Source organism: Eublepharis macularius, chromosome 15 (genome assembly GCF_028583425.1).
Source record: "Eublepharis macularius isolate TG4126 chromosome 15, MPM_Emac_v1.0, whole genome shotgun sequence".
In the NCBI taxonomy this organism is placed as follows: Eukaryota; Metazoa; Chordata; class Lepidosauria; order Squamata; family Eublepharidae; genus Eublepharis; species Eublepharis macularius.
The window spans coordinates 26,965,514-26,989,822 of NC_072804.1; the positions used below are offsets into that span (position 1 = coordinate 26,965,514).

General features: G+C 40.2%; 1 protein-coding gene across 1 annotated transcript in view; it reads right to left on the minus strand.

The window, feature by feature from the left end:
* Positions 1 to 673: 673 nt before the first annotated feature.
* The window catches only part of YTHDF2 (YTH N6-methyladenosine RNA binding protein F2), a 30,770-nt gene continuing 7,134 nt past the window's right edge, over positions 674 to 24,309 (minus strand). The window contains exons 4-5 of the mRNA XM_054999818.1: positions 20,878 to 22,464; positions 674 to 1,625 (exon numbers count right to left, since the gene is read on the minus strand). Of these exons, the coding sequence (XP_054855793.1) occupies positions 1,602 to 1,625; positions 20,878 to 22,464 (1,611 nt within the window). The 3' untranslated portion in view covers positions 674 to 1,601. The remainder of the gene's footprint in view (positions 1,626 to 20,877; positions 22,465 to 24,309) is intronic.

Genomic DNA, 24,309 nt, shown 5'->3' on the forward strand with positions numbered 1-24,309 from the left:
AACATACTTTTGGTAAAAAAGGACATGTCTAGACAGAACCTCGTAAAAGCCATGGGATTACTGAGCACAAAGCAGAAACTGAACATCAGCACATCAATGCTGAGCTGCAGATGTCTAGAATAGAGTTTATCATATTCCTATTCTGTCCAATCCCGATTAAGCCCCCTTGCTCTGGATATTTTCCAGAAGGACATTTCCTTAAACCAGCTCTGCCAGAAATTTCTAGAGCCCATTAGCATTCTGCCTTTGCTGAGCTGGGCCAGAGGGACCTTAGCAGCATCCTACAATGCCTCCTGTTTGGGAGACCAGGGAAATTTACCAGTCTGTGGTGGGCTGCCCCATATGCCAGCAAAACTAGTCCTAATTATGACAGGGCTGCCACCATGTTGTAAAAACAGGCCTGCAATTACAAACACCTGGCTTCTAAAACACACAGACCGATTTAACACCCTGTGCTTGTTGCCAAGGGCCCACTTTGGTTGATAAGGCAATGTGCAGAGAAACGACCCTGATAGAGGAAGTCCGCAGACCCAGCCAATGAAGTAGAGGTTGGAAACCTCTTACTTACAGCCCCAGTCTGCCTGCCTTCATTGCCTCCACAGGATGCCACCTCAAAGCAACGTACATGTACCAAAGAAGCAGCCTAAGCACTAAGAACTAAGGGGCGAAAAAGTGATGCTCAACAGGGTCTCACGTTTATTATTGAGAAGTGATTAATGGTGAAAGAAAGGCAATGCCCATTCCTCATTGGCTTAACAAGAAAACTGAAGAAACATTCACTACACAGTTTACAATATTTTTCTTCCAAAATTAATTTTCCTGTAAACAAACAAGTTTTTTTTTACCATTGTTCTTTTTAGCCTTCAAATCAAATCAATCCAGACTTAATCTGTAATCCATATAATGCACAAGAACAGAACATTTCTTAGGACTCCTTCGCGGTTGACTTTTTTTGAGTGACGGAGGTTCAGAGAAAATGAAGCATTCCCTCGGACACAGAACTGTTGACAAATTCCATCCAATCTTCTAGGCATAAGAAAAAAACTCAAATTCTTCATAAAATTCTTCTTCCAGTCCACAGTGGGGAAGGGAGGGGAAAAGTTATTCATTCCACTTCCTATGGTGGATGTCCAAAAGAAAGTCACAACTCGGTGTTCCAAGTGCAAATGTCAAAAACAAAACAAAAACAACAACCAAGGGGAAGATGGGTTGGGTTCAAGAAGGCTAAGAGAAAGGGAAAGCGGCAGGTTTAAAAATTAGAGAAAAAAGGCATATGCCACTTACGGACTTTAAAATCCAATTAACATAGTAAAAAGACAAAAAAACCAAAGCATATGCTCATAAATCACAACCAAAGCCAAAAGAAAGGAGACAGTTTTCACCTATACTCTACCTAGAAGGGTTTTTGTTGGGGTTTTTTTTAAAGTCCCACGTATCTTGTGAAATTCCAATACTTTTTATTTAAACTGAAAGTTTTTAAAGAGTTTTTTTTTTAAGTCAATGAAACAAGTCCTAATTTTCTGTGGTATAGTATTCCTTCCTGTCTGAAAGATACTCAGGTCGCAACATCTGCTGCAGTCTCTGTGGAAGGGACCATTGTTCTACTTCACACGGCCTTGGCGTTCCTAGAGGAGAGAGAGAAGAGAAAAAAAGTTTAGGGGAATGCCGCTGTGGGCAGTTTTAAAGCATGTTACTTTCACAGTTATATACTTCAAGGGCTTCTGATGAGAGTCATTCCTTATTAAGAACATTCAGCTGATTTGAACAGCCTAGTCAGATGCCAAATTCATCTAAATAATGCATCACACTGTTTGGTCAACTTCTACCTTTTCCATATCCCAACAACAAAAAGCAAATACTTTTTGTACTAAGTCTTGCATAAAAGAACCACCTTCACATATTGCCATCAATGTAAAGTCTGTTGAACAAGCGTCTTGTAACTCTATATAAAGACTGCCCATAACTGTAACCATTTAGTGGGGGGATAATTCATGTTTATAAACATGCAAAAGTGCAAATAAATGGCTATGTCCTGTTTCGTATTCACAAAGCACTATCTAACCACTGGCAAAAAAACTAACTTGCACAGGCAAATGCACATTTGCATCTTTCAGGAAGAGTTGCATGTGTTTGACCTAGCATACTGGCTCCTGTTGAACAAAACTTTACTTTCGATTCTACTTACACTACAAAAAACTGTAATATGTCATTGTATGGCCCATCTTTCCTTTAAATAAAGAGGGGTCAATATTGTAAGAAGAGTTTTACTGGACTTGCATGTCTGGGAGTTCTTAGCAGCCTTGTGCAAATCCGTTCTTTCCCAACCTGCTTCACAGGGCTGCTGTGAACTGAGAGGGAGGGGATTATAAACATCTATGTATGCTTAAAAAGTTCTACAGGAATGATACATGGAACAGAAATCTGCTTTCATTCAAAGATTGCCAAATGCAACAACACTGCATTCTTCCTATCATGGAACAGTATCATCTAGATTCTCATATGAGAATTTTTACCTCTGTTGAAAACATTAAGCTTGTCTAAGCTAAACAGGTTACTGTTCTTCCCTGCTTGAATGTTGGTCCAGCAGGTCATTCAAGGTAGTACAATTCTCTGATTTTGTATACAATCACTATGGACATAGATCCAGAGGAGTTAGCCGTGTTAGTCTGTTAGTCTGTAGTAGCAAAATAGTAAAGACTCCAGTAGCACCTTTAAGACTAACCAACTTAACTATAGCATAAGCTTTCGAGAACCACAGTTCCATGCATCTGATGAAGAGAACTGTTATTCTCGAAAGCTTATGCTTCAGTTAAGTTAGTTAGTCTTAAAGGTGCTACTGGACTCTACTATTTTAATCACTATGGAGTAATTGTTAGTTGTATGTGTTATACAAATATTCCTAAATTGTTTTTAGTTACAATATGCCTTGAGCCTCAGTGAGAAAGGCAGATTACATACTAAGTAAATAAATAAATCTGGGGTGGGCATGCAAGACTAGTGTCTATTGCAACCTCCACCCAACCTAAATGAACTAAGAGCTAAGCTACAAGAGATGAATTACTCGAGGAGGAGTACATGAAGGGAAGCTGAGTTTTAAAAGAGATCAGAAGGCTTTGTCAATTTCCCCTCTCTAAAGAGCCAAGGACATCCCTGCTCAGAAGGTTTGTTTATTTTGCCTCTTAGAAGGGGAGGTGAAACTGACAGAGCCTTAGAGGCAAAGAGGAAAGTTACAAACCCTCTGAGCAGCATCTCCCTGGCTCTGTAGAGAGGGGAAATTAACAAAGCCTTCCAATCTCTTTTAAAACTCAGCTTTCCAGCTAACATTGCGACTCCCTTCACGTGCTCCTCCTCGTGTAATTTGTCTCTTGTAGCTTGGCTCTAAGCTGCACAGCCACAACACTGCAGGCAGCTAGCTACCTAGCTGAATGTGAGAAGTGCCATCAGCTTCCTTAACTATCCAGGCATAACAGATCCTTTCAAGCTACTCAAAACCGCAACGTAACCGATTATCACAGATTAATATCAAGGCAGGGATGACAATGGAGCAGACTCTGCTCCCACATAAAAATACTCTGTAACAACAGAGATAAGCTTGAAGTAACAACCTGAGCCAAAGCTGCTAAAAAAGAAACTTGCAATGTGACATCATGCTCTGAGTCAGCACTGCCACAGAGGATCATTAGGGCATGAATGCCCAAGGGCAGTGAACATTTATACTAAGTTTATCAAAAGTCACCACACCCAGTCAACACAGGCATCACACCACACCGGGATCCAGGAAGCTTCACCAATGGCTTAATAGGGCATCATTATAGCTTGCCACCATCCAGCAATTGAGAATCAGAAACCAAGGTTTCAAGTGGGTTTACAAAACATGGTTTGTGCTTTGTATGATTTGGCAGGGATGAACTCTACTCTGTTACTGCAGGAGCAAGGAGAAGGTCATTGTAAAACAAGTGCACGTTTAGAATAAATACTTTCTAATATATATTTTTAGGTTGTTACTTAACCACTCTATTTTGTTCCCCTGCTTGTTTGGGTTGAGTTTGTGGGGACTTTCCCCCACACCCCTTTTTTCTTCCCTGTTGAAGGTCACTGTTACACCACTTTCACCCAAGCAAGAAAACCAGCAAAGAACGTGGAGCGTGGCCACAGCTGGACTGGGTTTTCCAGAATCTCTCTCCTAACACACACGCGCACGCGTGTGCACGTGCACACCCCCCCCTTCCAATTCTTGTTCCCACAACTGTTTCAGGTAGACATGCCTTCAAACCAGACATTTCCAAAGTTACACACATGTTGTTTCTTTTTTTTTTTTTTGAAAAATTTTTTATTGGGTTAGAATATTATTATTTTTACATTACATTCAATTTTCCCCAAATTTTTCATTTCTAACCCCCTCCCTTTCCCCCCCTTTTGTTGACTTCCAACAGCTTTCCCACCCTTTGTCCCTTTTCCCTTACTTCTATTAAATTCCTCTGTCTAAAACAGATATACATTCTCCATTATATTAAGCAGTACATCTTTAACTACTTTTCTTTTTATACACCCAAACTGTAAGTCTTTGGATAAACAATTTATCCCATTTTCCAGTTTTGAATATTTCAATATATCATAAACCTATATATCATAAACCATAAAAATCTTACATTTAAATCAAACAATTTGACTTGTTCTCTATATATTACTCGTTCTATCTTTTTATGGTATTTCTATATAGCTCATCACATAGTCAATCAATTTGACTCTTCTGTACATTCAGTTTGGTGCATATAAATCTTATCAAAGAAAGAAAATATTGTTGGTTACTCAATCCTCGTATTTAAACCTTATCATTAATTATTTTCTATCAATATTCTATCTGTTAACCTATACATATCTATATATATATCAATCTGTTAATCTAACTGCTTATAAATTCACATTTATCTCTTCCTCCCCCGGTAAAGTCACCCCTCTCTTTTATACTTTTATTATACTTCAGTAGTTCTCAAACTGCCACAGTTTTCCTCCCACCTCCCATTTCTTCTCCAGATATTGTTTCAGCTTCTCCCAGTCTGTGTTAAACTGCCCTGAGTCCAGATTTCTCAGTTTTCTTGTCATCTTGTCAATTTCTGCCATGTACAGCAATTTGTAGATCCAATCTTCGATAGTTGGCACTTCTTGTACTTTCCATTTCTGCGCATACAAAAGTCTAGCTGCTGCTGTCATATAAAATATCAACGTCCTATGATGGGCTGGAATTCCCTCCATTCCCAAGTTTAGCAGCAGGAGTTCTGGGTTCTTATTTATTTGAAACTGTAAAATTTCACTCATTTCTCTTATTATTTCCCCCCAGTACTGCCTAGCTACCTCACACGACCACCACATATGATAGAGGGAGCCCTCATGCTTCTTACATTTCCAGCATTTATTAGAAGTGTTCAAATTCCCTAGCGCAATCTTCTTTGGTGTCATGTACCAACGATAGATCATTTTGTAAATGTTCTCTTTAATATTAGTACATGTCGTTGTCTTCATTGTAGTTTTCCACAAGTATTCCCATGCCTCCATTGTTATTTCTTTATTAAAATTTATAGCCCATTTCACCATTTGTGTTTTAACTGTCTCATCCTCGGTATACCATTTCAACAGTACTTGGTATACCTTGGATATTCTTTTCTTGTCTTTAAGAAGGGTCTGCTCTAGTTCCGAATTCTCTATTCGTATACCTCCCTTTACAGAGTCCGAATTGTATAAGTCTCTAATCTGTCTATACTGGAACCAATCATAGTTAGGTGATAGTTCCTCTTGCGTCTTTATTCTGAGTTTAGATACTTCAGTTTTAGTTATTTCTTTGTACGTTAAACATTGTTGTTCATTATCAACAGCTCTCGGATCTATCACCTCGTATGGAACCACCCACAAGGGGGTTCCTTCTTGTAGGTAAATTCTATACTTCTTCCAGATTGTATATAAACTTCTCCTTACAAAATGATGCAGGAACATCGAGTTGACCTTTACTTTGTCATGCCATAGGTATGCATGCCATCCAAAAAATTTTTTATATCCCTCTAGGGCTAATAGTTTCTTGTTCTTTAATGTCATCCACTCTTTCAACCAGACTAGGCAGATTGCATCATGATAAAGTCTCAGGTTGGGCAGTTGCATTCCGCCTCTTTCCTTTGCATCTTGTAAAACTTTTACTTTCACTCGCGGCTTCTTGCCTGCCCAAACAAAATCTGATATTTTCCTCTGCCATTTTTCAAATTGTTTAGAGTCTCTGATGATTGGTATTGTCTGTAGCAAAAACATTACTCTTGGTAACACATTCATCTTAACTGCTGCAATCCTGCCCAACCATGACAAGTTCAATCTATTCCATTTGATCAAATCTCTCTCTATCTGAGTCCATAATTTTTCATAATTATTCTTGAACAAATCTATATTTTTTGCAGTCAGCTCAATTCCCAAATATTTCACCTTACTTGTTACTTCACAATCCGTTGTTTCCATTAACAATTGTTGTTTCTGCTTAGTCATGTTTTTGCATAATATCTTTGACTTCTTTTTGTTAATGAAGAAACCTGCCAAGTCTCCAAACTCCTTGATCTTATCTATCACTTTTGGCATGTTCTCCAGTGGGTCCTCTACAATTAACATTATGTCATCCGCAAATGCTCTGACCTTGTATGAATAGTCCTTTATTTTTATTCCTCGAATTTCCTCATCTTGTCGTATTTGTATCATCAGAATCTCCAATACTAAAATGAACAACAATGGAGATAACGGGCAACCTTGTCTTGTTCCTTTACTAATCGTCAATTTCTTGGTCAATTCATCATTCACTACAATTGCTGCAGTCTGGTCTCTGTAAATTTCCTTAATTGCTCTGATGAATCTTTCTCCCAATTGTAGCTTTTCCATAGTGGCAAACATAAAGTCCCAGTTTAAATTGTCAAACGCTTTTTCAGCGTCTACAAAGAAGAAACCAACCTCTTTGTCACAACGCTTGTCATAATATTCAATAGCATTGATCACTGTCCTTAAATTGTCTCTTATTTGTCTGTCTGGCAAAAAGCCTGCTTGTTCCTCCTCTATGACTTCCGAGAGCCACCCCTTCAGTCTCTCCGCCAATATCTTCGCAAAAATTTTATAATCATTGTTAAGTAGTGATATAGGTCTGTAATTTTTCACGTTAGTCAGGTCTTGGCCCTCTTTTGGGATCAATGATATATTCGCTTCACTCCAAGTATCTGGAATCCTTTGATCCCTAAAAACTCCATTCATCACCTCTTTTAGGAATGGTGCCAGTTCATTGGCCATTGTCTTATAAAATTTAGCCATAAGTCCATCTGGCCCTGGCGCCTTTCCTAGATTTGCGGATTGTATTGCCTTGCTTATTTCCTCATCAGTTACTTCACTGTTCAACTTATTTCTCCAAGCTTCCGAGATTTCTGGAAGTTTGGTTTTCTCCAGATATGATGCTATTGATTCTTTGTTTACTTCTTTTTTATTATACAGCTTAGCGTAGAATTTATAAAAGGCTCTACTAATGGTAGTCTGCTCCAAGTACGTTTTATTATCTTCACAGATTTTATTTATTATTTTCTTTTCCCTTTTCTTCTTCAATTGCCATGCCAGATATTTCCCAGGTTTATTAGCACCCTCAAACGCTTTTTGATTCAGTCTTTTAAGATTCCACTCCAATTCTTTATTACTCATTGCTGTTAGCTGTTCTTGAAGAATTTTGATTTCCTGGTATACCTTCTTTTTCCCTGGTCTCTTTTTTAACTGTGTTTCTTTGGCTTTTATTTTCTCCTCAATCTCTTGTCTTTTCTCCTCTTTCTTTTTTCTTGCTCTGCCATTTAAGTCCATTAGTATGCCCCTTACAACCGCCTTGTACGCATCCCAAACTTTGTTGGTTGGTACTTCTTTATTCACGTTGTATTGTATAAAAAACTTTGTCTCTCTTCTCAGTATTTCCATATTCTCTCTTTCCTGTAACAAGTCCTCATTTATTCTCCAGGCTTTCCTTTTTCTCCTTTTTCGAAATTTCCACATAATTGGGTTGTGATCTGAGCCTACCATCGGCATTATTTCTACCTCCTTAGTCCATAACGCTAAGTCTTTTGAGGCCCAGATCATATCAATTCTTGATAATGTAAAATGCCTTGCAGAATAAAAAGTAAACTGTCTACTTTTAGGATATTCTCTCCTCCATACATCTTCGAGAGTCTCTTGTTGAATCAACTCAAAAAAGAGCTTTGGCAATAGTCCTCTTTTCTTTTGTGTTGTTGTAGTCTTTTTGTCTAGTTCCAAGTCTGTCACTCCATTGAAGTCTCCAGCAAGAATTATCTGGTCATATGCAAGATCGTCTAAATGCTTCCTTAAATCCTCAAAGAAGCTTTCCTTTGCACCGTTAGGTGCATAAAGTCCGACTACCAACACTCTCTTTAAATTCCAATTGCATTCCACTGCTACAAATCTAACTTCCGCATCTCTCATAACAAATTTTGGCTGTAGCTCCTCTTTTATATACAACACCACTCCTCTTTTTTTCTTGTTGGAGGCCGCTACAAATTCTTTGCCCAATTTTCCAGATTTTAAATATTTTACATCCTGTTTTCTAATGTGGGTCTCTTGCAAACAAACAATATCACATTTTTGTTTTAGTAGCCAATGAAAAATATTTTTCCTCTTATTCGGTGAGTTTAGTCCATTTACATTCCAAGATAATACTTTACACTCCATATTCATAGTTTTGTTGATAAGTCTTTTTCATTGTCCTTAATAAATCGCTCCATCTCTCGCTCAGATCTGATGCGTTTTTTTGCCCCTCCAAACTCAAAGGACACTCCTTCCGGTAGCTCCCATCTGTACCTGATATTCATGTCCTTCAAAATCTGAATTAGCACTTTATATTTTTTCCGGTCCAATAACACTGATCTGGGCAGTTCCTTCATTATAATGATCGTCTTGCCATCAATCTCCAATGGATCTTGAAACTGTTTTGTCACAATCCTCTCTTTCATGTTTCTAGTTGTAAACTGCACAATCACATCCCTTGGTAATTTCCTCTGGGTTGCAATTCTCGAATTCACACGGTACGCCACATCTAGGATAGCCACAACTTCCTCCTCCTCCTTCCCCAGGTATTCAGCCAACACCTCAGTCATCTGTTCTTGCGCTGACTTCCCCACTTCTGGCAGACCACGAAAACGAAGCTGCTTCTCCATGTGTTTAGTTTCTGCAACTGACATCCTCCCCTTCACCAATCTCATCTCTGTTTGTTGCGTGTCTATTAAATTCTCCATCGCGTCTTCTACTGTTTTAACTCTCTGCTGCGTTCCTTGTAATTCACTACGAATCGTTTCCATACCTTTTTTCACTTCTGACAGCTCCGACTTTACTGTCTGTGTAACCTCTTTAACAAGCTCCAATTTCGTGTCCTTAAGTTCTTTAATCATATCTACAAGTTTTTTGTCCAGATTTTTATCCAGATTTTCTATTGCCGATTGCCACTCTTTTTTCGACATCGTGGGGCTTGCTTTAGCTCGCTCCCACGTATCTGCTCTCTTCCTTAACTCCGTGGCGTAAAATTAAGCGTTTTTCTTTTTTCAAATGTCCCAATCTTTACCAAAATTAAATTTTAAAGTGTCCAAAATGTCGGGCGTCTTTTCTCTATGGTTTCTCTATGTTGTTGTAATCCAAAATGGCCTACTTCCTCTTCCGCTGAAGCCGCGACCCTTCCCCTTTCAAAAATGGCGATTCCCTACTTCCTGTCCTTCGGCAAGGGCCGCTTTTCTCCAGCCACTCTATTGTTGTTACGCACTTCCTGTCTCCCGTCTTCCCACAGCAGGTCTCGCGATGGTGTCTTTTTCCCACAGCTCCAAAACCACAGGTATTCAAAACAATAGTCCGATTTCTTTAATAACTTCTTTAAACTTAGTCTCTTTTAAAATACAACTCCTGCCGAGTCTTCACCTCCTTTTCACTAGTCTGTTGCAGTTTAAAAATCTACTTTCTTTCCTCTCTGTTTTTGTCAATCTGTCCCGTATCAAAAGATAGCGATCTTTACCTTCTCTTCACTTTTCTCGGGTTGTAATCGCTGTTTCGATCTTAAATTCTCCTCTCAGCTTCCTTTCCCAATCGAAGCTTGGGTATGTAGGTCTTATGCCAGCCGAATTGGCCCCAAAACTGCCGCAGAGATTATAGCCGACCCGTCGCAAGGTGGGACCTCAAGGATCGGGGGGAGACTCGTTGAGTAGAGCCCCCCCTCGTCCGAGATCTAGCTCACCCTAGGGTCTTGAGCGTTCTTTGCCTGCTCCCCGCCTGAGAGCAGTCGGCCGCGGGCTATTTTCACCCCTCCGGCCGGTTAAAACGGCAGTCCGGTCAGCTCCGCGAATGGAGCTGCGTTAGACCTCCATAAATCCCAAACCGGAAGTCAACACATGTTGTTTCATCTGCCTCCATGTTCTCAAATTCTCTTTACAAAAAGATGATGTGGTTTTAAGAGCTGCTCGCAGATTAGTTCTCCTTTCTTTCAACCAGTTACTCCACAGACTTGCTCCAGTCTGAATCCATCTTTAAACCAAACAACACACTTGAAGGCCTCTTGTAATCAGCAAGGAGGAAACTGGCCTTCAGGAGCCTATAACAATTTATACGATTGTGGAGGGCTGCAGGATGTGGCCCATGAGATACACATCCTAACTTCAATCCCCCCACCACACCCCAGTCTAAGGTTCTGAACTGGTTGTGGCTAAGAGTCCTGGCAGGGGAATGATTTCCTCCTCCAGTCTTCTTTAAGCAGTGAAGGCAGGATGACCCCTAACAACTTAATGTGGCACGGACGAGTAATGTGGGGTAGAAAATTTTCTGATACTGTATTTTCCCCTCAAAAACTTTCTACCCTCTGCAGTTGTCAGGGCTGTTGTGTTGCAGGTTGTGTTAGATGTGGTCCCAAGTGCTTGTCACTGGTCCAGGCTTTTACATGAGTCGTTTTCACAAGTCTTTACTCTCACACAAAACTCATAGAATGAGGGTGTCTTCATGGCGCAATTTCTGACGTCACCCCGTCGTGATTCCGTTTCATGGCAGAATCTCAACACACGATTTTGCATGAGGGTAAAGACGTGTGAAAACAACCATGGTGTATTGGTCTTCTTTCGATAACATTACTTACTGCATCACTGACATGCACAAGCATGGGAAAGTAGTCAGGATCATGGAATGTGTACCAGAAGCTCAAAGTCAGTACCAGAAGCTCCAACAGTACAGGCAGGGACACTCAGGACTAGGTGAACAGCCTCCTCCTCACCTCACCCCCAAACCCAGCAGTCAGAGCACTTGTTGAATGGCATACAGCTGCTCAAGTTCAGGGGTAAAAGAGCAGGGGGTGCTCTTCTTGCCATGGATCTCAACAGGTCCGCACTAATGCAATACAGGTAGGCAGGCACAATCTGCAACTTGTTTATTCTCCTTCCCTATAATTTGCAGCACCTCCACAAAAACTGGCAACAAGACTCCACACAGTATTCAAGATCTAACAAGAATGATAATCAACGATTTGCCCACTTACACACACCAGCCTCTTTGGTAAACTACTATGCTTCCTTTACATAATCTACTCAAAAAATGCTATCAGCACAAGGTTTTATTTCTATCTGGAGAGATTTCATTCCACATGCTTAAAGTTCAACAGAGCTGGAGGAACTCAAAGCATGTTTATTTAGTCACCTGATGCTGGTAGTAGCTAGGAATTTGAAATTTAAATCCTAGAGCTCACCTCTCTACTACTTCTGAAAGGAGAGGCAGAATTCATGGGACCGTATTATGCTACAAAATGGCTGCAATTATCATACAAGTCACTCAGTGATCGATGAATTTCCCCCTCAAGACATACACACACCAAACTGTAACCATGCTTCTGCCTGGAAAGAATCCTGACTTCATTATTAACAGTTCTAAAGTAGTTCATAATATAAGGCCACTGTGCAGGTAGACGGTTGTCTATTTCACTGTGGTGCCATTTGTTAGAAGTTTCTTTTAAAAAAATACAGGCTTTGGTTTTAATTTCTTAACTGTTTTGTAACTCTAGATTGGTCCATGAATTCCAAGAATAAAACTCAAAGAGAACTAACTCATTCACTTCTATAGATAATTTTCCCATCATGATTAAATATTACAATAATTAAAACTTGAGAAGTTTATTTGAGACTGAATAGAAATAAATCAATTTACTTCTGTAATTAGCATTAGGCTCAAACCTGTTGATTAAAGGTTTTTTGCTGTTTTACTAAAGTGAATGCTTTAATACCTGATCAATAACAAACTATTTTTTTTGACTTATTAAATGCCAAATCTTAGTCTAGAATGCTAGGAAGCCAAGTGGCCTGCCAGGGCCGTCTGAAGAGGCTGCGGAAAGCTTCTCAACCCCCACAGTCCATGGTTCACAAAGGCAACACTATTCTCTCTCTTTTTTCCCATGACCATTTTAGCTTAGAACGGACTCCCACCCACACTGGAGCTCTGTGATTCCCATAAAATGTTGCTTCGGGGGGGGGGGGGCAGGGGGCCCTAAGAAATGACAGGAGGTGGTCTGCAGTGGGAAGGGGGAAGCAGAGGAAACGGCCAGGTCAATCTGGAGCCAACCCATAACTTAAGTTTTTGCCATCTGAAAGAAGGGGAAGAAAGTAGAAAATATAAAAAAGTAGTAGGAAAAATTATTTGGAGAGAAATACACTGTCACAATATGACTTATGAAATATTGAGATATATGGTTGGGATCCAGCCATTGCTGAGTGAAGTATCACAAATCTCTTCCTTGTTATCTCCTCCCCACCCACTCCTTTCCAGCTCCAGGGATCCACATGACCTATAGTCCAATGGACTGGCTGCACTGGGGAGGAGAAAGCGGGCATGGGCTCCTGCCAGTGAAGCTTTGCTGGATCCAACCCACAGGGTTAACCAATGAAAACAAACTCTTCAGTAGAATACCATCATCTTCTTATAGCACATTAAACATGAACAAATACGGACATTTAAATAACGAACACACCCTTGAAAAAATGTTGTGTGTACATCATATACACATATGCTGCCGACTGTCCTACATTAAAAATCTTCATAAGACACATTCTGAGTAAAACTTCATCTTAAAAAGCATTCCATTCATTACAAAGGAGAAAATATTCCAGGGTTTTTTTTTCCGGAATGCTCCTCAGAATTTCTAAACTGAACATGGTCTTCAGGAGGTGAGGGGGTGGGGAAAATTTCCTGAGGTTTTTTAGATATTTTCCTCTCCAGGCATCTACATGTCTACAATCTTGTGTTACATGCAGATGCACAACAAATTCTTGTGAGCCACTGCTTCCCGAGCAAATTCCGCTGCTCAGCTGAGACACCGGAGGAATTGGCAATTGGTACTGAAACTGGTATTGGTATTGAAACTGGATAAACTAGTTAGAACCACATGATCAACCTATCAACATCACTCCCAAGTTACCTTTTATTAAAAAAGAACTGCAAAAGTGAACTCAGTAGAATTTTTTTTTCAATAAACAAAATACTAACATAAGTACATTTATTTTCCTAGTTCTAGTAAAAACCAACTGGCCTGTCAAAAGCCCTTCTAGTTCTACATTAAGTAACACTGACTGTGGTCAGACACACTGTGCTAAAACAAGGGAGATGAAATCATTTCCAAATGCTGTAATGAAAGGAATAAATGTAGCAAAGTTAAATTTCAGAGACGAATCTGCACCAGCATCCCACAGTCTACACTTTAAGAAACGTTAATGAAGCTATTTCCTGCATTTGCCTGGTGCCTCATGAAGAAATTCCTGCTCTGACTTATTTTTAAAACACCTCAAGATATGCACAATAAAATTCAGCACCATCCAAAGGCATGAAGTTGTGTAAGGAGAGATGCCATGGCTAAGTGACGCAGCACTTGAGAAAGCCCCAAGGTCAACCCTTGGCCTCTCCAGCTACAGAATTCAAAGCAGCAAGTGTTGAGGAAAAAGACCTCCCACCCCGAGATCATAGAGAGCCACTGCCAGTTAACCAGTCAAATGCTAAGACAGAGGGCTAATAGTCTAACTCCATTCAATCAGCAGGTAGCCTCATCTCTACACCTTCCTGAATACTTAGAGGTGTGCCCCCAAAGATACTTTAAAAACTTGTTTCCATAAAAGAAAGAATACCTGGTGGCTGATGGATAGAAGAACAGCTGTGCTCTTCTTCATTCCTGTGACTCAACTGATAACCTGTCCACATCCACATTGAAAAGCAATCCTGGGAGACTGTCAGCCTGCCTTGGGCAAATGGCCGGTGGAGGAAATGGATTGTTTAACTCTTTCTCTTCCAGCCACTGAAACCCAAGTTTGTTTTTACCTTGTTATTATCCTGTCCCTCACTGGGTAGGGCACACTCAAAACAGCATTCTAACCATAATTCCTTATGGAGACTGAGAAGCCGCTAGTAAAGTAATCACATAAAGTCCAGGCAGTGACATAAATCAGAGACAAAAACCAGAAGCATTTTCAACCATGGGCAGACTTCCTCAGAGACTTGAAAATAGTTTTTGTTTTCAACTGCCCAAGCCACACTGTTGAAAGAAGGAACACTAGGCCTCTGATGTAGATGACTGCACTGAAGTACATCCATTCTCATCCCAGAAAGTACCCATGCCAATTTTAGAATCTCAACAAATCAACTGAAACAAGATATTCACAGATTTTCTTCTATCCTTGCATAAGGTTAAAACCACAACTCTTTATGGTTTGATATATACAAACTAATGTATGGATCCCACTCTCTCCCACACAGTGGTGACCTATGCAACAGTCCTGAATCATAGTGTCACAGTAAATGGTCCAAACTGGTCCAAAAGATCAGTCACCTTTACTGAGAACTGAGTTGTATTTTGCTAAAAGATAAATCCCAAACATAACATTCCATGTTTCTAGAAGCCAAATCAGTCCTGGACAATTAAAAATAATTTTCTCAATAGCAGGGTTAACACAGAAGATCCCATGCCAATGTTTTGGTGCTTGCTTTTTTACTCTAGTTTGTATCCAAATTACTTTATTCAGGTGTCTTTATGGACAGGCAAACTACTGGAGAATGCAAGTACTTATACAAATTCTTAAAGCTCATGAAAAGCCATGTGTTCTTTTCCAACAGAAGCCTATCAATGATGCCCCCTAGTCCATATGAGGTGATAGACCCGAGAGCTGTTGATAATGAACAACAATGTTTAACGTATAAAGAAATAACTAAAACTGAAGCATCCAAACTTAGAATAAAGACGCAAGAGGAACTATCACCTAATTACGACTGGTTCCAGTATAGACAGATCAGAGACTTATATAACTCGGACTCTGTAAAGGGAGGTATACGAATAGAGAATTCGGAACTAGAGCAGACCCTTCTTAAAGACAAGAAAAGAATATCCAAGGTATACCAAGTACTGTTGAAATGGTATACCGAGGATGAGACAGTTAAAACACAAATGGTGAAATGGGCTATAAATTTTAATAAAGAAATAACAATGGAGGCATGGGAATACTTGTGGAAAACTACAATGAAGACAACGACATGTACTAATATTAAAGAGAACATTTACAAAATGATCTATCGTTGGTACATGACACCAAAGAAGATTGCGCTAGGGAATTTGAACACTTCTAATAAATGCTGGAAATGTAAGAAGCATGAGGGCTCCCTCTATCATATGTGGTGGTCGTGTGAGGTAGCCAGGCAGTACTGGGGGGAAATAATAAGAGAAATGAGTGAAATTTTACAATTTCAAATTAATAAGAACCCAGAACTCCTGCTACTGAACTTGGGAATGGAGGGAATTCCAGCCCAACACAGGACGTTGATATTTTATATGACAGCAGCAGCTAGACTTTTGTATGCGCAAAAATGGAAAGTACAAGAAGTGCCAACTATTGAAGATTGGATTTACAAATTGCTGTATATGGCTGAAATGGATAAGATGACAAGAAAACTGAGAGATCTGGACTCAGGGCAGTTCAACATAGACTGGGAGAAGCTGAAACAATACCTGGAGAAGAAATGGGAGGTGGGAGGAAAACTGTGGCAGTTTGAGAACTACTGAAGTACTGAAGTAGAGGGGGGAGACTTTACCGGGGGGAGAAGAGATAAATGTGAATTAATAAGCAGTTAGACTAATAGATTGACATATATATAGATATATATAGGTTAACAAACAGAATATAGATAGAAAATAATTAACTATAAGGATTAAATATAAGGATTGATTAACTAACAATATTTTCTTTCTTTGGTAAGTTTTGTAAAATGTACCAAACTGAATGTCTGAAGATACAGATGAGTCAAATTGATTGACTACGTGATGAGAGTTATACAGAATTATTACAAAAAGATAGAATGAGTAATATATAGAGAATAAGTCAAATTGTTTGATTTAAATGAATGTATGATTTACATGGTTTATGATATATAGAAATATTTGAAATTGAAAAATGGGATAAATTGTTTATCTAAGATGGAAACAAAGACTTACAGTTTGGGTATACAATGTTAAAAATAGTTAAGGGTGTACTGCTTAGATTAATGGAGAATATATATTTGTTTTAGATAGAGAAATCTAATAGAAGTAAGGGAAAGGGGACAAAGGGTCGGAAAGCTGTTGGAAGTCAACAAAAGGGGGGGAAAGGGAGGGGGTTAGAGATGAAAAATTGGGGAAAATTGAATGTAAATGTAAAAATAATGGATTCTAACCCAATAAAAAATTCAATGATGCCCCCTAGAACATTACAACTACAGAAGGGAGTAGAGTGTAAATGAGATCCTATCATATGAATGCACAGTTAATCACTAGTCAGTGCAACTTTCAATATGAAAGTTTGTATATAATGCAAACAAGAAAAATCTCTTCTCGAAAAGTTAGTAACAAGGCTTCAAAAGGTCAAGATTCAGATCCAGTGGCATCTTAAAGACCAAATAGATTTCCTGGGTATGAACTTTTGAGAGTTCAAGCTCCCTTTGTCAGAGACAAACTATCAGACAAAGGGAGCTTTGACTCTTGAAAGCTCATACCCTGGAAATCTAAGGTGCTACTGGACCCTAATCTTGCTCTTCTACTGCAGACCAACATAACTACATACCTGAAAACATCTGCAAAAGCAATCCTCAGCAGCCCATGGGAGCAAGACCACGTGCTCATGAACACAGAATTCTGCGTAAACAGCATTTTTTAACAAAAGGGGAAGATGGCCATACCCCATGGCAAGGCAAAGCTTAGTTTCTTTGGTTAGTTTCTAACCAAAGCAGCTCACATCTTTGACATATCAGTGATTATTCAGTAGTAAAGCAATCTGAGAGAGAGGCAGGCAGAGGGCACTCATCTGAACTCTCTCCCTCTGCCCTAAGCAGTGTGGTTAAAAACTTTGAAGGCCACTTCCACCTGAGAACCAGAGTTGTAAAAGCACAGAAAAATTGGAAATTTGTAGGAGTACTGAAACTCCTATGAAATATTTTCTCTTTTAGAATGAAATACTTTTAAAGACAAGGTGGGCATGCTGTATATCTTTTAAGCCCAAAATACATTTCAGCACCTAAAAGGTGTGAAAAGTAAATAAACTTGTTTCAATTTGTGCAGAAGAGCTATGTGAGGATAAAAATGAAGTCTCAGAAGTTTCAGAAACTGATTCTGATTAAAAACGTGTAATATACTTTTAATTTGAAATGTGACCAATTTTGTACATAATAAAATGCTATAATGTATCATGATAATAACTACTTAATAGTTTATGATGATGATCATACATTATTATCATAATAATAACTCCACTTACATGCCACTCTTCTAGACAGATTAGTACCCCACTCAGAGCGGTGAACAAAGTCAGTGTTGTTGTTACCCCCACAATACAGCTGGGGAGCTGAGGCTGAAAGGAGTGGATTACCCAAGAATGCCTACTTAAGCTCATGGCAGTGGTGGGATTCAAACCAACAGAATGCTGATTTGCAGCCCTATTTATTTATTATTTTTATTCCACCATCCCCACACAAGCAAGCCCAGGGCAGATTACATCAAATAAAAACATTTATAATAATTTACATCTTAAAAACAGTTAAAATCAACAAGCAGCACAAAAATACGAAAATACAATATGTAGTTAAAATATACAGCAGCAACCAGCTAACTTGAGGGAGTCAATCTGCTACTTTAAAACTGGATGGTGGATGGCTCTAACTGGGAGGGATCCAGTCTTCTCCTCCTCTATTTAGGCCGGTGGAGGCCAAGCCTAGCTTGGTGGAACATCTCCGTCTTACAGGCCTGGCGGAAGGATAGTAAATCCTGCCAGGACCTGGACTCACTAGACAGAGAGTTTCACCAGGTTGGAGCCAGGACCAACAAAGCCCTGGGGCCAGGGACCACCAATAGTTGTTTACCTCCTGATTGGAGCGTCCTCTGGAGCACATATCGGGAGAGGTGGTCCCGCAGATACGCTGGTCCCAGTCCACACAGGGCTTTGTAGGTTAATACCAAAATCTTCAATCTGATTCGATACTCCACTGGCAGCCAATGCAGCTGGCATAACACCAGTGTTGTGTGTGTATTGCTTGACACTCTGGTGATGACACGTGCCACTGCATTTTGAACCAGCTGCAATCTCCAGATCAGACCCAGGGGGTGTTATTTAAACCACTATGTTACAACGTACCAGGAGTTTAATTGTGTGACACTTTTCCCGACCAAATAATATATTTTAGGTTATTTACAGCAAAGTTTGTGTTTTTTGTTCAACACTTATTTTTCTACTTTCCAAACTGCAAAAATTAAGATACATGAACCAAGGCAGAATAGGGTACATCACAATCATTAAGTGATAAAGCAAATCAGCTCCTCCCATTGTTTAAAAAGGGATCAAACACAAGTCTCAGGAGACTATTCAAGGCTACATTAAATTCTCAAGAGATGCATCAAAAACTGATCTGCTCTAAAACAAAATCAAGCCATTTCACTCTTACGTACTTTGCAAAGCAGTATCTAGTAAGCTTTGAGTCAAATGTAAAAATGACTGTACAAATTTTTTAAAAACTAATTAAACGATACTCCAAAAGACAGAAATATTCTTCTGTTTTATTTTGTCATGTATGCAAGCATCCATGCCATTGTTGTGTTCTGCATCTTATACCGAGAGCATCCATGCTACTGTTGTGTTCTGCATCTTACACTACATCTTATTCTTATACTGATATAACGCCAAAGTTAAATACTGTATTTTATGCATTTTATGTAAGTCACTTGAGGGTGTCTAGACTTCTAATACTAATTTCCAGAGAAGCCAGTGGCCCCTTGCTTATCTCTAAGAAATATGTGCTTTCACTTCTGAGCATCCTTGGACCGGCTCTGCAGCTGCATACTGAAATGTATCTTTTTCACAGGAGGGAATGATTCCACTCTGTGCTTTGTCTAGACCAGGGGTGGGCAAATTACAGCCCGTGGGCCACATGCGGCCCGATACAGAGTTTTTTGTGTCCCGCCAAGACAGTAGAAAAGTGTGATAGGGTACATTTGTCTCATTAAACTGATTCCAAAATTATATGTGCTTGCAGCTATAGATGATATGAAATTAGCACAATAAATAAATTGAATAAAACTACCACTATTTTATTTAATTTATATTTATTGATTTCTATGATACAATTTATACCTTTTCTGAAATGCAAAGTTAACTAATGAATGCAATCATTTTAAAAGGTGCGGCCCTCCGCTAACCTCCGCTCCCACAAAGTGGCCCCCAAGCCAAAACAATTGCCCACCCCTGACTAAACTAATCTGTTCCCATGTAACTGTTCCCAGGTAACTTTTTGGAGTTTTGTGCCTGAATGCAAACGGCCCAAAGGGTGGGAGAACGGCCCCTATAATCAGTAGTCCTATTGTTTGATAATCACTTCTGCCCACTTCTACCTACACAGAATACATCTCTGAATAAAGTTTCTTCAACCAATGCACCTGTGTGCTTGCTGTGAGGGGCTTGGCGTCTAACTGTCAGGGACTGCCGCCCTAGGACTGACATATTTGTCCATTTGCGAGCCGGCTGTTCTAACTACAAAAGAAGCAAAAATGAAGCTCCTAGGTCTTTTAAGATAAAAGCATGTATTTCTCAGCAGGCATATCAGCTTTTTACCTCTTCAGCATCACCACCAACACACAAGGAGAATCTTAATAAATGTTTGTAATATAAATGCCTGCAGCCATCAAGCACCCAGTGATTTCTAAATCAACTGATGTCTAATCTAACTTTCCTTTCTGCTTTTAAAAGCCTTGTGATCCCATAACAGCTCTAAAGCCTATTTCATCTACACTACTTCTGTAGAAAGCTTTTTGGTGCCATGTGTCATGTTTTGAAGAACAGGTGGCCCTATAAATTATTCTCATAAACACATTACACAGGACTATTCAAGACATATCTGAGAAAGTCAAGCTTTCCAAGATTCCAGAAGCATGTCTGAAGTTAAAGGCAGTCTAGCATATTTTATAAAGGGAATAAGGCTGTCATATAATGGAATGGAAGGTACGATAAAGGGAACAGGGTAGTAGTCTGTTCCCCTATTTACTGTATCTATTATTCTGACCTTGTTCATACTTCATTACCTTCTTTTGTAATTCCATTGTTTGCTGGAAGACTGGATGAACACTCATTCTTAATTAGATTTTGATACATTACAGCATACCCACAATCATTGGTACAAGCTATAGTGCTAACTATGGCAAGGACACCTTATTAAGAATCAGACTAAATATAATGGCTAATTGTATTCTACACCATCATATTCCACTCCTCCCCTTTCGGTGCTCTCCCCTACCAAATTCGACATCTCCCCTACCTTTTTCACATTTTCCTCCTCCTCCTGGCGTTTCTCATAGTGTGAGAAGTCATCAAAAATGGAAGTGGTGTGCTTGTAGGTAGCAATGATTTTCAGCACCTGCTTAGCCTTTTCCAGAGGCACCTCCTGAGTGTCCCTGGAGTTGGTCACTGGTTTATTCTCATTATTCTCTAGGCGAATGTGCCGCAGTTGGCTGTTGGGAACGTCCTTCACAAAAATCCACCTGATGTCAAAACGTCCCTTCCATTTGTCCTGGGACCATACGCCTGCGCATGTGTTGTAGTCCACAGCAGATTTCATTTCTGCAACTCCACAGAAGTGACCGCTGCCATTGACACTGAACAGTAAGTAAACTGGACCTTTCCCGTTCATGGAGCGGTAAGCAGCATCCAGTCTTTTATTACCATGCTCTGTGCTGCACCAGATGTTATATTTAATGGAGCGGTGGATATCGTCCTCAGAGTAACTCTTAATTATGAAAACCCGACCATGTTTAGGGTTCCAGTCAAAATCCTTCGGATTGTAGTTGTTGATGGATCGCAGCTTCTCCAAGACTGGGTGTGGCTCAGAAGGAGCAGCACCAGAAGTGTTCTGAGACTGTCCAATGGCACTACCATCCACTCCATTTTGACCAAATCCGTTGCCACGGTTACGAGGTGCAACCCAGCGGGCAGGCTGAGCCGCCTGCTGCTGCACTGGCAGCTGAGTTGGTTGGGGTGGAGGAGGAGGCAGAACTTGTGGCTGTTGACTGGCTGAAGGCTGCACAGCTGGTGGGCTGTTACTCATCGCCTGACCCATGGGTTGGGGGGATATCTGGGTTGGTGGCTGACCGATATTCTGAACTAATGCCTGGGACGGAGATTTTGCCATAGGTCCTTTGTTATCCCAAGTTCCAATATCCATGTTATGTTTTATTGGTGGTGGTGGAAGACTTGAACTTGCCATGCCATTCTTGGTCTTCAGCTTAGGCTGCTGTTTAGCAGGTTTGCTGGCGATATCAGCCCAGGATGCTGGTTTTGGAGGAGCAATGGTCGCTGGGGGTAAACTGTTAGAAGCCACAATATTACTGGCAATAGAGCCACTGCCAACAGCAGAGCCAACAACTTTGGGGACGGTGCTTGCAACGTCAGTGCTGCCCAGCTTCAATGCTGCCATCCCCTGGTCTATGGTATTCATGCCAGGAGCTTTATTCAGGGTCTCATTGGCAAAAGCAGACTGTCCATCAATCATGGCTCCACCCAACGAGCTTGGTGCATAAGCATAGTTGCTACTATACCCAGAGCTTTGAGTGGATTGCCCCTGAGAACTGTTATTGCCCCAAGCCGAGAAGTCAATCCCACTTGGAAAAAAGTTAAAGCCATGCTGTCCAAGAAACGGAGTGCTGCCAAGGGCCCCTGGCTGCCCAAACATGGCATCTGGGAGAAAGTGGGGCTCTCCATTGCTTAGCTGTCCGTAAGATGTTAAGTAGGGCATGGGTGGGTCACCCCCAGTTGACCAAGCAGCTTCACCCAAAGAGTAGGAAAATCCAATGGATGGACTGTAATAACTTGGCAGGTAGGAATCAGACATTGCAGTGTATGCATTATTCTGAAACAGAAAAAGTACTGAATAATTAGAATGGGCATCACAGCAAGAAAAGTCAGTAAAAAAAAATCATAGGTCCCCCTTCATATACCTCCCTTTTCACTAAAAACTTATTTGCTGCAAAGTGTTTTAGTATAAGCATAGTTTCCCACATTTTCTATACAAACACAAAACATGAAAATGTCCACATGTAAGAAATCAGTAGTTTCCACATTTTTATTTCTGAAAGAAAGGCATGGAATATACAGCAAAACCAATCTTAGAGAGTGCTAATAAAGCAGCCTCACAAAACCCGAAACAGGATTACAAGTTTGGTTTAAACACTGCTGTTTTTACAGGCTTAATAACTTCTGGACTAGGTTGTTCAAAAAGGTGTTTTCAGTGATTTCCTCTAGAATCTGGGCAGTGTTTTTCTTTACATCTAAGCTTTTCCCATTGTCAAAACATACTGATGAACTTTGCAGTAAGGAACGCAAAGCTGAAAGAATTCTGTGCTCCTTAAAATTTATGGGCATTTAGCCAAATAACACACAGAGTCCAAAATGATTCAAATATGTGCAATTGTGACAAGATGGCTGACTTCTAAAGGAACACCTGAGCGATATCAATTTCACAAAGGATCAAACTTTTATGACACATAACCTGACCAATCCTGCTGGAGAGAAAACTTTAATGGCTTTGTCCCACTTCAGTCTGTATTGATCACTCCTCTATGATACCAACTTGTTTCTAATTTATTTTACATGCACGACATAAAAAGCAATATTTAAAGTGAATTATTTGTTTAATGTCAATACAAGTTATCTCCACCAGCATTCCTTTTCAATTACTTTTTTCCAATATTTTTCAATATTACCTTAACATTCTGGCTCCCCACTTCCCCAAACAGGACATTCTAATACCATTTTTTGTATTCTCAGTATCAGAAAGCACAGGATTCCCAAGAAAAACCCTGGGTACAATCTTCATCCCACTAAATTCAGTGGGCACTGTTCAGATCACCTCTTGCGCAAGCCACACTGCAAACAACTGTGATCTTGGGAAGACTCCTATGAATTTTTAACAAGACATGAACAAGCCATGTTCAAAAGGCACAAGCCTGCATTCAAGCATCTAGATCTCCATCCCTTCCATAATTCAAGACCCTCCCTGGAAATATACTGAGGGCCAGTGTGGCAGAGTGGCAAGAATGCTGGAATAAGACGAGAGGCCTGAATTCAAACCACAACTCAGTCATGAAGCCTGCTGAGCGAGCTTAGGCTAATGTCTGTTTAACTTGCTTCATAAGGTTGTTGTGATGACAAAAAAGAGAAAGTGAGACTACTATCTGCTGTCATAAATTCCCTGAAGGCACACTGTGATTTCAAATTCCACATCAGACCCACCTTCCAAGGAGTCCCAAACATTACTTTAGTGGCCTACCCTGGGAACATAGCTAAGTAGTGACGTGTCTAAGTCGCTTCGCCAAGCTTCAAAACTAGCAGGAGTTCTGACATTCTAAAAGTATCCTTAGATGGTGTGCATGTGCACGTGCGGACGCATGCACGCAGACACACACGTAGAAGAATTCCTTCTCCAACGAAGACTCTCATAACACTGCAGCCCAATTTATAACTTACACCTCACAATTCTCAATGAGGACTCAAACCAGCATCCAAAGTGGTTCTCTCTTCCTTTGTTTTATCCTCACAACCACCACCCTGTGGTTAGGCTGAGAGGGAGAGACTGGCCCAAGGTCACCCAGTGAGCTCCTATGTCAGGGTGGAGATTCAAACCTGCGCCTCCCAGAACCTAATGCAAAGCTCTAACGGCTGCACAACGTCCAATGGAGCCATGCTAATTCAAAGA